The sequence below is a fragment of the Planococcus citri genome, chromosome 2, assembly GCF_950023065.1.
Source record: "Planococcus citri chromosome 2, ihPlaCitr1.1, whole genome shotgun sequence".
Lineage (NCBI taxonomy): Eukaryota > Metazoa > Arthropoda > Insecta > Hemiptera > Pseudococcidae > Planococcus > Planococcus citri.
Genome location: NC_088678.1, coordinates 61,614,219 through 61,626,960, shown reverse-complemented (window position 1 = coordinate 61,626,960; position 12,742 = coordinate 61,614,219). Strand labels below are relative to the sequence as shown.

Sequence of the window (12,742 nt, the reverse complement as noted above, 5' to 3'; positions counted from 1 at the left end):
GGCGAATAGACCGCGGAAATCAGGCTGAAAAAAATTTAAAAAATCGTTGCGAAATTCGTAGGTATATCGCCGGCGGATTCAGCAGTGTTTTTTTCAAATTTTTTCAGCGCGATTGTCGCGTTCGATTCGCCGGCGGATAGAACGTGAGTATCGCGTTGAAAAAAATCACTGCTGAATCCGCAGGCGATACGCCTACGCATTTCGCAACGAGTTTTTTCATTTTTTTTTCTGCGCGATTTCCGCCGTCTATTCGCCGGCGAATCGAACGCGATCTTCGCCACCGCGATCTCTGCCGGCGAATCACATTCGGTGTGTTTACCGGGCCGGCACCACTTTTTTTACATTGGGGGGGTGGGAGCTACAAAATTCGAACTTTTCAAAATAAGGTACATACTAAATTTGCTTCCTCTACACATTCTGCGCGGTACCAGCATTTTCTCCTCACTATTCATGGATATCGATTTTTTCCGCAAAAAACGCGTCGTTTGCCTGTAATGTCCTGTTGGGGGGGGAGGGGGTTGGAGGCGGAAATTCCGCTCGAAAACTTTTTCTGGAGATACCCAACAATAATACATAGTCAACTGCATATTTGTGTTCGAGTCGAAAATGGGCTTAATCGATACTTTATAGAACCTAAAACAAAACACAGAGTGGGGTTTCTCAATTTGAGTTGTTTTTATGGTCAGAAGAGACTGTCAAAGTTGCGAAAATGGTCGGAACTGTGTTCACCCGAAGTTCAAATCGAATTTTGCGTATTTCGAAGAATTAGTCTTCTGCGCTTGAAACTTCGAAAATCAAAAATCGGGGAAATTAGTTTACCCACTTGAAAAAGTGCGTAGAATCCGAAAATGATCTTTGAACTTATGGAGAAAAACGATGCAAACATAAGGTCATTATATGTATTAATTAAATCACTCTTATAAATTAATCATCTTACTTCTACGAGCACATAATTGAAACTTAAAAACTATACGTAGGCATATTATTAGGGTACATTGAAAACTATTCATTAAGATCAATCGGTAGAAGAGCTACACAATTTTAATCCACGTTTTCCTGCTGCTGCGAGTTTTCTACCGAATCAATTTCGGGATCTATCATGAGCACTCTGCAAAATCTTTGCCATTCGCTCTTATGTTCGCTCACCCAGTTCTTAACGTCTTCTTGGTCTTTTTCAAATGGCTGTAAAACTTTCAGTACATCATCGTGGGTTCCAGATTCCATTAAATCTATTGGAAAAGTGAAACGTTTGATTACTCGTTGGCATTTTAATTATTTTTCAAATTGATTACCAAATCAGACCAGATTGCTTTTTGTATTGTACTTACTGTATAAGTAATGGAATGCTGTTAGTAGCTGAATTGAAACACGTAGAATTAAATAACGATTAGATAATTTTTCAAGTTTTGGTCTTCGAGGAAAATGATACTTAGGCCTACAACTTTATATACTTACTCATGGAACATTCCAGTTGAGCGCAGATTTGATACATCTCGCGTGCACCTGTGAGAAAAAATTACCATATTGATTCAACTGAACGAGTAAACATGATTCGATTTCGATATCTTGTTGTGTACAAGAAAACATTACCTACCAATTAAATTGACATCCAGGTATCCTAGATTTCTGTGTCTTGTTTTATTTAGTCCTACTTTTTTATGCTTAATCACGTTGCTGTATAGTTCATCGTAAGTAATCAGGTATTTCTTTCCTATTTCCTCGATCGGATTGGTGCCTGCGAAGTATCGACATTATGTGATTGAAAATCGCTGTTAAAATATTGTAGTTTGCATTTTACCCCATCAGACCATATGGTTAACTCAAGTAGAAAATAGGTAGGTAAGTATGTAGGTATAAAATATGATATATGCGGATACTCACTCAATGGGTTTGTTTCAATAGCTTTGTTAAGTTCTATGGAAATAAAATAAGAAATATATCAGAATAAGTTTACCTATGAGAAATTACTTATCTTCAAATTTTTTAGTTTTCTATAAAAATATTTGTGTTATTTTTATAGTTTGAAAAGTTTCTTGCATTTCTCGAATTTTTTTTTCGTGTTTATTAAAATCATATTTTTACTTGGATCAAAAATGAAGGAAAATTACGACCTCGGCTTTTGAAATAATAAAAAGGGCCGGGAAACTCTGAAAAACTGCATTCAGTGGTTCAAAAAATACTCAAATTATTATTATTTCTTTTGAAAGATGAAGGTTTTAGCTCACTTAGCCCCCATAATATACAATTATTCTTTTATTTTAAGGGTCCTCGGTGTTTCTAAATGAAAAAAATTCTCTCAGTTTTCAGATTTGATTAGTCATCTCAGCTTCCTTTTGAAAAAAAAATGAGGCTCTTTAGGGTCACTCAAATGAAAATCGAATTTAAAAAACAAGTAGATAGGTACTATTTCGAAATATTACAATAAGTACCTATCTAGGTATATGAGAACTCATCTCCAAGTTTTTTAGTTTGCTAAAAAAATGTTGGTTAGTTTGGAGAAGTTCTCAAGTCCACAGAGTCAAAATTTCAGTAAAGTAACGATAGGTAGGTATATATTTTTTTAATGCCTTCTAAAATCCTATTGAATATTTTTATTTTTCGCTATTTGGACCACGTTTAGAAAACTTGGGTGGAGGAAGGGAGAGGGCCATGGAAAAGTTGCTATCAAAAAAATAAGCCAATGTTCGGATCTGTGGTTATCGATTTACCAACTATCGATATGCCGTTTTACTTCTGGAATTTTTTTAAATTGTGACTGCAATTTGGAACTCTTGTGCCCCTCCCATGAGTCTTGAGGGAGCCATTTTGAAAATTTGTGACGTCAAAAAGAGAATGTGAAACGGATTCAATTTGACTGTATTTATTTATTTTTTTTAATTTTCCCGAAATGTTCATTTTCTCTCTCTTCCCCTTCTTATTAGAAAATCTGGCCAAGTTATTGAAATGCATACAGTACCTACCCGTATCAAATTTATCCTTCGTGAATTTCTTCGATGATTCCGGAAGATCATTCAATATATCTTTTTCTTCTGTAATTGCAAAAAAAAAAGATTTACAATTGAAAAAAAAAAACATTTTACCCTTAAAAACACGTATGTACCTTCATTTAGTCCAAGGATTGATGAATTGATGACTTCATCTTTCGCTTGATCTAACAAGATTGTTATTCTGGATAAGAAGTTACTTGCACATCCCCTCAAGCACTGTATTGTGTCTGATATGAGAAATATGTAAAATGAGTGAGGTGTTTAAAATAAGCGACTAATTTTTTTTATTTTTCAAGATTTATACCTTACCTTTTTTATCCTGTTCATCTGGAAAAAAAAACAGAAAAGGAAAAGTTTAATTGAATAATTGCTTGGTCAATTATTATTGGGATGAACATTAGGTTTACCCACTTTTCAAATCAGTAAACTCTACGAGTCCTTGGGCTATTCCAGATTGGCATGCACCTAAATCAAGAAAATTGAATTTTAAAAGGAAAGCTATGCTAAAGAATCAGAATAGTATTCGATTCTAAGATGATTTATTTTTTCTGCTCTGTGATTCCTAATATAATAATAGAAAAAGAAACATTTTACCCCTTTTGAAATACAGAACTGGAGAATTCAATTTTGAGTTTTGAGGCGATGTTGGTCGAGAAATGTCATCTTCAGATTCTTCCGAGTCGTCATTTATTCGTGATTTTCCATCGGTAAGCTCTGAATCTAATTCTAAGTTTTGTAAGGGTGGTGATATCTGTTGAGATTCTGATTGTGTTGGTGGGACATCGTCTTGTTTTAATGTTTCGTCCGCAGATGGTGATGCAAGTGTTTGTCCTAATTTGACGTATTTTTGAAATAAATCTCCATCGCCTGTATTTTCCAGACATGCTTTTATAGATGACCCGTTGAAGTCTTCGTCGACTGAAATTCAAACACGAATTGGTTTTGAATTTATCAATAGGCGCGATGAAGATGAATGAATATTTTCTGTTACTTACTATCATTTTGGGCGATCACGTCACAGAAGGCATCCTCAGATACTTGATTGCACATAACTATACCAAAAAATATAGAAATTATTTTTCAAGCTGTGCAAAAAGTGGCTCGTATTGCAAATGGGGGCTGAATTGAATTTCAACGTTGAAAATTTTCATTTTAAAGAGGAGGTAGACATTAAAAGTTGTGAATTTTCAAGTCGAAAAATAATGCAGTAGTCGAGTTGAGAAAAATTAATTTTAATTTTGATACCTAAATTTTTTAAAAACTGGATTTTTTTTAAAAGTTGAAATTCAAGCACAGAATTTCAGTACAACGTACTTCCAAAAAATTCTCCTTTTGTTAAAGTAATTCCATCGTTTCGAAAGCTTGTAATGACGTCTGTAAAAACTTTTCTCATGCAAGCAGCAGCCTCTGTGAAAGAAAATTGTATTTTTTGTAGCCCGTTGCTTCTGGATATTTCAACTTATTGCCTATTGGAGGTAGATCTAGGTAGGTAGGTAGGTAGGTACTTACTCATTACATCCTTGTTGGCTGCAAAGCATTACATAAATATTAGTTATATACAAGTATGTACATTACCATCCGTTTAGCTTGGAATATGTATCAATAATTTTTAAATTGAAAATAAATATCACTTACGTAGGTCAGCCTTGACTAATGGAGTTGTCAAGTAAAGTCCTGAAATTATAAGTAGGTTATAATCAAAAAGAGGAAATTTTTTAATTAATGGAAGTTTTTGTTCGTACCGATAAAGGCTAAGAATGAGATGAATTGAGGATTGAATTTTAAATTTGCACCCATCGTTGATTCGTGAAAGTAAATTTACTCGGATGGCGACCCTGAAACTATCTGAAATGATTCGTTTAAGAAGTACCTAACAGTGACAGTTGATTCGAAAAATGTATCGAATTTTGTCGTTTAGCAGTTCGATGGCAATGTTTTCTTTGAAACCTTGAGTCAGATACGTATTTCTACCGTTTGCAGTTGTTTAAATAAAATTCGTCATGTTTTTAAGTTTTACGTAAGTACATATGTGTAGTGTTCATGGGACTAGGTACGGTGTCTTATTGTGATTTTTAATGCACGTAACCATCGTTCTGCTTCAATATTAATGCAGGTACCTGAAAAATGAATCATATATAGAGCTGGATAATTTTTAGAGAACGTTGTATTTTTTCGGGGGGAAAAAATTGAAAACCCCTCATTCTTGAATGAATGATTTTTTCGCTTTTTGATCGCATAAGGGTCGAAGCCTGGTCTAAGTGGGAGGGATGAAGGTTATATTCACAATCAGCACTTACAAAAACATCCTAATCGATGTATTGCACTATAGTAGGCCTATTCACTTGAATTTTTAAACCTATATCAGGAAGAGTCTATAGGAGCCTTAGATGAGGTCCAATCAAAGAACTAAGATCATATTATTCGTGTTCAGCACCGCCAAAGACATGTTAATTAATATGTCACATTGCCCATTTCGTTTTGTTTTCGTTTATCAAATTTTCGCCCCATTTTGGTGGAGGAGGAAGAAGGAAGATGTCTTTTTTAGAGGCCTAACTCTATCTCACTTGGAGAAAATACGAGTATTTTGAACTAGAAAAGGCTAAATTGGAAGAGCCTGCAAAAATATCAATAAATTTTGAGCTACTTATTCGTGGAAATTTTAAGTTGAGAGAATTTTGTTTCCAAGTCCCCCCCCCCCTCCCCCGACAAATTTTCATTTAGCAATTATTTCAGAAAATTTGGTAAAATTCAGAAAAATTTCAGATGGGGGTCTGGTGATGAAAGAAAAACATTATTTTTTCACTCGCTTCGCTCGGGCTTCTTTTCGTTTCTTTACTTTTTCAAGGTAAAGATGGAAATTCCTAAAAAAAAATTATTATTTTAAAGCCAAAAATTAAACATTGTTTCTATGTCTCTCTAAGTACAATTTTTCAAGAGCTTTCGCTCTCGCATTTTTCAAAATCAACTAGGTATGTACGTACTCGTATCTACCTTTAAAAAAAAAAACAATCATTCAAATTCCAAAATTTCAAAAACTAAAAAATAAACCACTCGTCCTCACATAAAAAAACTCGTTTTCACGCCTCTCATAAAATACAAATTTTCAGAAGCTTTCGGCCTCACTTCACTCGAGCCTGTTCTTTCCTTTTTCTAAATCAGCTCCTTAAAAAAAACATCATTCCAATTCTACAATTTTAAAAACCAAAAAATATAAACTCCTCGCAGTAAAAAAACCCTCGTTTTTAGGTATCTCGAATTATAAATTTTTAAAAGCCCTCGCTCCCCTCGGTCCAATTTTTTTTCTCATTTTAGAATACCTAAATAAATTTTACATCTGAGGCCTCCAAAAATCCAAATAAAGAAAATAAAAATTTTCATAAGTCATAAGAATATTAGATATAGATAAGATTAATTGGCAAAGTTGATATTTTTCTACCAGATCAATCGACAAATTTTCAGTCGACACCCCCCCCCTCCCTCCCTCTCAAAAACCTGAAGATAGCTTCTTCTTTGGATTATTCTTGCTATTTTTGTCATTTTTATACTGGAATAAATAAAAGCGAATTTGCTCTCAATGATTTTTCTCTTAATTCTGTCAGGCAATATTATTCTCTATTTTTGATTTTTCATTCGGTATTTTATGTACCCAATTCACCCCCTCCCTGGATTTGAAGCGCGACGCTATTGATGGAATTGTCCGAATTGGTCCACATAAAAAGTAGAACTTATTAAATCGAATGGTTTTGGTGGTTTTGACTTGTTCTATGGCCTCCTGTGATTTTCTAGTTTTAAAAAAAATGTCATAGGAATTGAAAAAAATGAAATTCAGCTCCCATAAAATAAACTGAAATACTCGATGGTTTTCTTAATTACCCTGGGTGAATTTACCAGAATACCTATTTAAGTGACCCGCTCTGACAAAATCGACCGTTTTGACGAAAAAAAGTTTCCAAAATAAGGACGTTTAAAATGAATTTTAAAGATTAAAAGATCAGATTTTTGAAAAAAAAACATTTTTTGAAATTTTCTAAAACTTTGTTTCTGCTAGTTTAAATCCAAAAAATTTTCCAGCAATATTTTTGACAAAACAAAGCAATAAAACAATAAATGATGAATTCGTAGTTTACGAACTTGGCCTAAAAAATTAATTACTCGTATTTTTATGCCATTGTGGAGCATTCTGATTACTAGCAGAATTTTGAATCCTTCAATCCTCCAACTTTTTGTGCTGGATTTCATTTTAGCCCTTTTTATTATGTAGGTACCTACAATTTTTCCTAAACTGAAAAATCCGAAAATTCATCAACAAACGATTTGGTTGATCGTAAGTGTGATTTAAATCAAATTTAAAAGCTTTCTACCTCGATTTGAATAAATTTCGAGCTACTTATTCGTAGAAATTTTGAGTTGAGTATTCATTGAAATTAGTTTCCTTTTTAGAGATTAAAAATTCTCAAAAAATTAAATTCAACAAGCACCTGAAATTTAGCCTGTTGTTGTATTTTTGGACGTTTTTTTAGCGATGAAAATAATAATAAACTATACGCATCTTCAAAGAGAATGAATTTATTTAAATAGGTAATTTAACTTACTCACTATAATACTCGTACCTATCCACCGAGTAAAATTAATAGATTTAGATTTATGTATACTTAAACGCTAAAAACTTATTACATGCACTCTTAACTAATTAAAGACAAATACTCGTAATTCTAATCATTACAGAACTATAAATTTATCAATTTAATAGCAGCTGTAACTATACGTAGGTACATTATTTCTATTCTATGAACGCTTTGCAAAATGTTTTCCAATCGCCTGTTTGGCGATCTATCCACTTCCTCAAGTCTTCGTTATCATTTGTAAATGCCTGCAGAATTTTCCAGTACGAATCTTGGGCTCCAGATTCGATTAAATCTTTAAAGAAAAATTGTCAAGTTCATTATTTTTGCTGAATGATTTTTTCACATAGGTTTTTTGGAAAGGAATTATAAAGTATTTCTATGTACTTACTGTAAAATGGAGTACTGTTCGAGCCTGAATTTGTAAATCACAAAATTGAAATAATGTAAATTGACCTTTTTATATTTTAGCCAAGTAACTATCATTGATTGAGAAGAATACTCGTATTATACTAAAAACTCTGCTTACCCATGGCACAGTCTAGTTGAGCGCAGTCTTGATACACCAGGAGCATAGCTGTGAAAAAAAATTATTTATGGGAAATAGGCATGTAATCGAACGATAAAAAGTACATAGTATAAGAACGACAATTTAGGTGGTAAGTACATAATTTCTAAACGATAGCTGCTGGCACGATATTTTTGATTGATAAATATGTACTTACTGTATAAGTGATGATCAAGATTAGCCAGATCAGCAATTGATTTTCTGACTCTGTCATTCACATACTTATTCAGAGCTATGTATAGTTTACTGTAAGTGACCAAGTACTCTTTTCCAACTTGGGTGATTGGAACAATACCTGTAAAGTTTCAAAATACTGGTATGGAAACGTTTTTTTCTTTTTCAAAAAATCCTCCTTTTGGAGGGCTCATATATCTCTTGCAGCCTCTTGCCCAAGGCTAAAATTAATCTGTGTGATTTTCAACTCGATGTGAATATCCTCCCACATTTTGCTGCGATCCACCCTGTACTAATTATGCAAATTACTCACTCGGTGTTTCATTGTTTTTGTCGAGTTCTGTGGGGAAAAAAATGTAAAATGAGTTACTCAAAGAAGGCCAATTTTAAAAAAGTTGAATTCTTTTAAAAATTATTAATGACGAAGGCGAGTATAAGTCTTTTTCCTCCCTTTTGGCAAATTGTGACTACCTCACTGAAGTTAACATACATACTCGAATAAAATTCGCTTGTGGTGAATTGCTGCGATGAATTTGGAATATAATCCAGCACTCTAGGGTCGCCTGTAATTTATTTTTTTTTAATTTAACCTTATTTTTCCAAAAAATCCATTCCTATTGTCGAAAATACGTACTCTTGATCTGTTCATTTAATGGTGAACTCATAACTTGTTGTACTACACTATTTAAATAGCCAGTAATTCTGTGCATGAAATTATTGGCACATTTTGCCAAACATTGTACCGTTTCTAATTCAAAAAGAAGTTTAAAAAATGAGAGCAAGTGGTTATTAAATTTAAACTTTTATGTAGAATTAGGTAGACTTAGTTGCGAGTTTTTTCCCCATTTTCAGTACCTACCTTTCTTCTCTTTTTCATCTGAAACGTATAGTAAGTAAAAGAAAATTAAATTGGTTGTTTTATTTACAGAAGTTTTGATGTTATAGGTATGTATCATTCTACCTGTCAATTTACTGAACTCGATGGTTTCTATTTCAGATTGACACACTCCTAAAAGAATAAAGTCAAATGAGAACTGAGGCAATTTTTTGATAACTTGCCAATTCATTTTTCATGCCTTTAAGTGGCAAAATCACGTAACCGTGTACCTCTTTTAAAATTTAAGGCTGGAGTATTCAATAAATCTGAGTTTTGTGTTGATGGAGTCTGATGATCTTCAGATCCATATGGTTCTTCATGCTCTGCCATTTTTTCAGCAGGGGTTCGTAAATCCAAGTACTGTGATGACGGTGTCTGGTGATCTTTAGTTCCAGCTGGTTTATCATGCTCTTCAGATTCTTCAGATTTTTGCCCTAACTTGACGTAATGTTCAAATAGGTTTTCACTATTGGCCTTTGCTAAACATTTTTTTATGGCAGTTCCTTCATAATCTCCCTGAGCTAAAAAGTCAAACACGGATGGTTGATTTTTGTTGAGTATACCTAATTATTGAATTCTGTATGAATTAAATTTTGGTTTACCATTGTTGCGAATCCAGCCATGAATCTCTTCAGTATCAACTTCTGGACAAAGAACTGCGGAAGAAATGATATTATGAGTATTAACAAATGATTGAAGAAAGTCAACGTCGGGTGGAAATTTGTTTTTTGGAAATATTTTAAAATCGATAGTAGTCCAGTAGAATTAGCTTCGAATAGTGAATCTCTAGGTGGCAAGCTGATTTTTGGTATACTGGTCCATTTTGATGTCCTGAAAACGAATCCGAGGAGTCCTCTACTGTCCCGGGTGTGCCTTCCCCCAAATTGTGGATCTTAGCCCCCCAAAATCGGTTTTTGACCAATATATCGAGAACTATTGACTCGGGACAGTAGGGGACTCCTCGGATTCGTTTTCAGGACATCAAAATGGACCAGTATACCAAAAATCAGCTTGCCACCTACAGATTCACTACATATAGAGCCTGTTTTTTTGCTAATCATCAAAATAACTTTATTTCGAAAATTCGTGAAAATTGTGGGGGGCTGAGGGGCTCTGGAGAGGGGTAGGTGAGTGTAGCAGAAAATGTGAGGTCATATTCGTGCTCAGCGGTATCGAATCATATGAAAACGACACCAACATCATCAAAATAACTTTATTTCGAAAATTCGTGAAAATTGTAGGGGGCTGAGGGGCTGTGGAGAGGACTAGGAGATTGTAGCAGAAAATCTGAGGTCATACTCGTGCTCAGCGGTATCGAATCATATGAAAACGACACCAACATCATCAAAATAACTATATTTCGAAAATCGTGAAAATTGAGGGGGCTGAGGGGCTCTGGAGAGGGGTAGGTGAGTGTAGCAGAAAATCTGAGGTCATATTCGTGCTCAGCGGTATCGAATCATATGAAAACGATACCCTACTCATTGATAGTTATTTTTTTCAAAATTCCCATTTCACCCCCTACCCCCCTACGATACATTATTCCAAGTTTTCACCACGGCGCACCAAAGCAAAAAGTTCTAATATAGTATATGATGTTTGGGGGCCAAAAATACATCCAAAAAACGTGTTTACAAAATTGTACCTCGCAATTTTGATTGTTAATAGGCCTAAAAAAATGAAAAAAACGCCATTTCGAGGGGTAAATATAAGGGGAGGGGGTTGAAAATTTTTTTAGGGATACCTATCAAGGATATACATAACTTCCAGAAAAATTTTCAAAATCGGTTGAAATGGGGCTGAGAAAAGTGTTACTGAAATTTCAAAAAAGGGGGGTTCCGCAAAATTGGGAGGGGGTGTGGATCTGAAATTTTTTGCGCGGAGGTTTCTCTATGGTACCCACTTTTCATGCTAATATCAACTCGAACGCTTTCAGGGACCATTTCACCCCTCTTAGGCGCCTATAGCCGTTATGTATTTTTCAGGGAACCCCCCCTTTTTTGAATGGTTGTGGTTCCACCCCCCTTAGGGGTAGAAGGAAAGTTGATATATCACTAGATCGGAAATTTGACGTAGAACAACATTCTTCAACCACTTTTGCGCTAGAGTCAATATTTTTCGATGAATTGGTCAAAAACCGATTTTGGGGGGCTAAGATCCACAATTTGGGGGAAGGCACACCCGGGACAGTAGGGGACTCCTCGGATTCGTTTTCAGGACATCAAAATGGACCAGTATACCAAAAATCAGCTTGCCACCTAGAGATTCACTATAGAGCCTGTTTTTTTGCTAATTCTACTGGACTATAGGTATAAATATTCGATTTGGGAAAAATTCTGGATGATTTGGAAAATTTCCATTTCAAATTGCACAGATAAGTAAGTGATAAGTGATGAAAAATTACTTCCGAAATATTCTCCGTCTGTTAAAGGACGTCCACTGTTTCGAAAGGTTTCTCCTAGGAATGTCTGACCAAAGAATTGCCTCATGCATGAAGTAGCCTCTGTGAAAAAAAAATAGTCATGATCAACTTCTGTAGATATTTCTCAATTGCTTTAAAATGTTGTAGTTTGACCTGAGTATTGAAGGTACTTACTCATAAGATCCGTATTAGCTGCAAAAAATTTAATCGAAATTAGTTGTTAACGTGCATAAATCGGTATCTTACCCATAATTTTTAAATATTGAGATGCCAAACTTACGCAGATCAGCCACCACGAATCGAGTTGTCAAATGAAGTGCTGAAATTAAAGATGACAATTGAGTTTATGGAAAAAGTAGATTGTCTATGAATCGATAGGTAGGATTTTTTTCTGATTTGAAAATACGTAATCAGGGATTTTGTATTTTGCTTACCGATAAAGAGAGAGAATAAGATGAGCTTAGAACTTATTTTGAAATGTGGACCCATCGTTGATTTGTAAAATGTGATTTTTTCGAATGAAGACTTTGAAAGTGGCGTTATTCGTTCAAGAAGCTGTAAGACTTACTGTGACTGATGGATACAAATTTTGGTCGAAGTTAGGTGATGTTTTCTTCAAAATCTCGATACCCGGTTCAGTTTATTCGCATCTGTTTAAATATAACATTAAAGATGTTTTTCTCGAATGCGTATATTGTTCAGGCCGCTGTATCATTTTTTCAACAGGTGTTCGCCTGAATATGTACTTATACAATATCGGGGGAAAATGAATAGGTAGCATTGGTGGTTGATTTTTAATCAATTTTCACATTTTTTAAACGGAAATTTGAACTGGTATATTCAGATTTTTTTACAAAATGTAAGATCTGCAATGGTTTCGAAATCACCACCAATCGATTTGGGTAATCAGAAATGACGAACAAACCAAATTTAAACCGTCTACCTCAATTTATGGATAACAAATTTTGAGTGTTTCATGAAAATGAGTTTAATTTCTGTGGCATCGAATTTTCTTCAAAAATTGAAAACCGAAATTCAGTTGGAAACTGAAATTTAGCCAGGTGGTGTATTTTTGGATGCTCTGTCGATTAT

General features: G+C 34.3%; 2 protein-coding genes across 2 annotated transcripts; both read right to left on the bottom strand.

Annotated features, from left to right (window-relative positions):
* Positions 1–908: 908 nt before the first annotated feature.
* LOC135833961 (uncharacterized) lies at positions 909–4,869 on the bottom strand. Its single transcript, XM_065347795.1, has 15 exons — positions 4,730–4,869; positions 4,623–4,661; positions 4,497–4,514; positions 4,302–4,394; positions 3,983–4,039; positions 3,582–3,905; positions 3,399–3,452; positions 3,297–3,314; positions 3,101–3,214; positions 2,961–3,029; positions 1,882–1,914; positions 1,595–1,735; positions 1,456–1,503; positions 1,329–1,356; positions 909–1,229 (listed from the first exon to the last, which is right to left on the bottom strand). Exons 1-15 carry the CDS (start codon positions 4,782–4,784, stop codon positions 1,202–1,204), a joined length of 1,119 nt encoding a protein of 372 aa, XP_065203867.1. The 5' UTR covers positions 4,785–4,869; the 3' UTR covers positions 909–1,201.
* A 2,745-nt stretch (positions 4,870–7,614) lies between these two features.
* LOC135833960 (uncharacterized) lies at positions 7,615–12,213 on the bottom strand. The gene is made up of 15 exons (XM_065347794.1): positions 12,085–12,213; positions 11,931–11,969; positions 11,825–11,842; positions 11,633–11,731; positions 9,831–9,884; positions 9,459–9,749; positions 9,313–9,360; positions 9,211–9,228; positions 8,986–9,099; positions 8,846–8,914; positions 8,665–8,691; positions 8,335–8,472; positions 8,139–8,186; positions 8,001–8,024; positions 7,615–7,904 (listed from the first exon to the last, which is right to left on the bottom strand). Exons 1-15 carry the CDS (start codon positions 12,137–12,139, stop codon positions 7,768–7,770), a joined length of 1,179 nt encoding a protein of 392 aa, XP_065203866.1. The 5' UTR covers positions 12,140–12,213; the 3' UTR covers positions 7,615–7,767.
* Between the last annotated feature and the right edge of the window lie 529 nt (positions 12,214–12,742).

Excerpts from the sequence above, each read along its gene's own strand:
- LOC135833960 (XM_065347794.1), bottom strand. The coding sequence starts at position 12,139 with ATGGGTCCACATTTCAAAATAAGTTCTAAGCTCATCTTATTCTCTCTC. Across the intron at positions 11,970-12,084 it reads CTTATTCTCTCTCTTTATCG|CACTTCATTTGACAACTCGA; the intron begins GTAAGCAAAATA and ends CTTTAATTTCAG. Across the intron at positions 9,750-9,830 it reads TGGCTGGATTCGCAACAATG|CTCAGGGAGATTATGAAGGA; the intron begins GTAAACCAAAAT and ends TTGACTTTTTAG.
- LOC135833961 (XM_065347795.1), bottom strand. The coding sequence starts at position 4,784 with ATGGGTGCAAATTTAAAATTCAATCCTCAATTCATCTCATTCTTAGCC. Across the intron at positions 1,915-2,960 it reads GAAGGATAAATTTGATACGG|AACTTAACAAAGCTATTGAA; the intron begins GTAGGTACTGTA and ends TTATTTCCATAG. Across the intron at positions 1,504-1,594 it reads CCTGGATGTCAATTTAATTG|GTGCACGCGAGATGTATCAA; the intron begins GTAGGTAATGTT and ends TTTTTCTCACAG.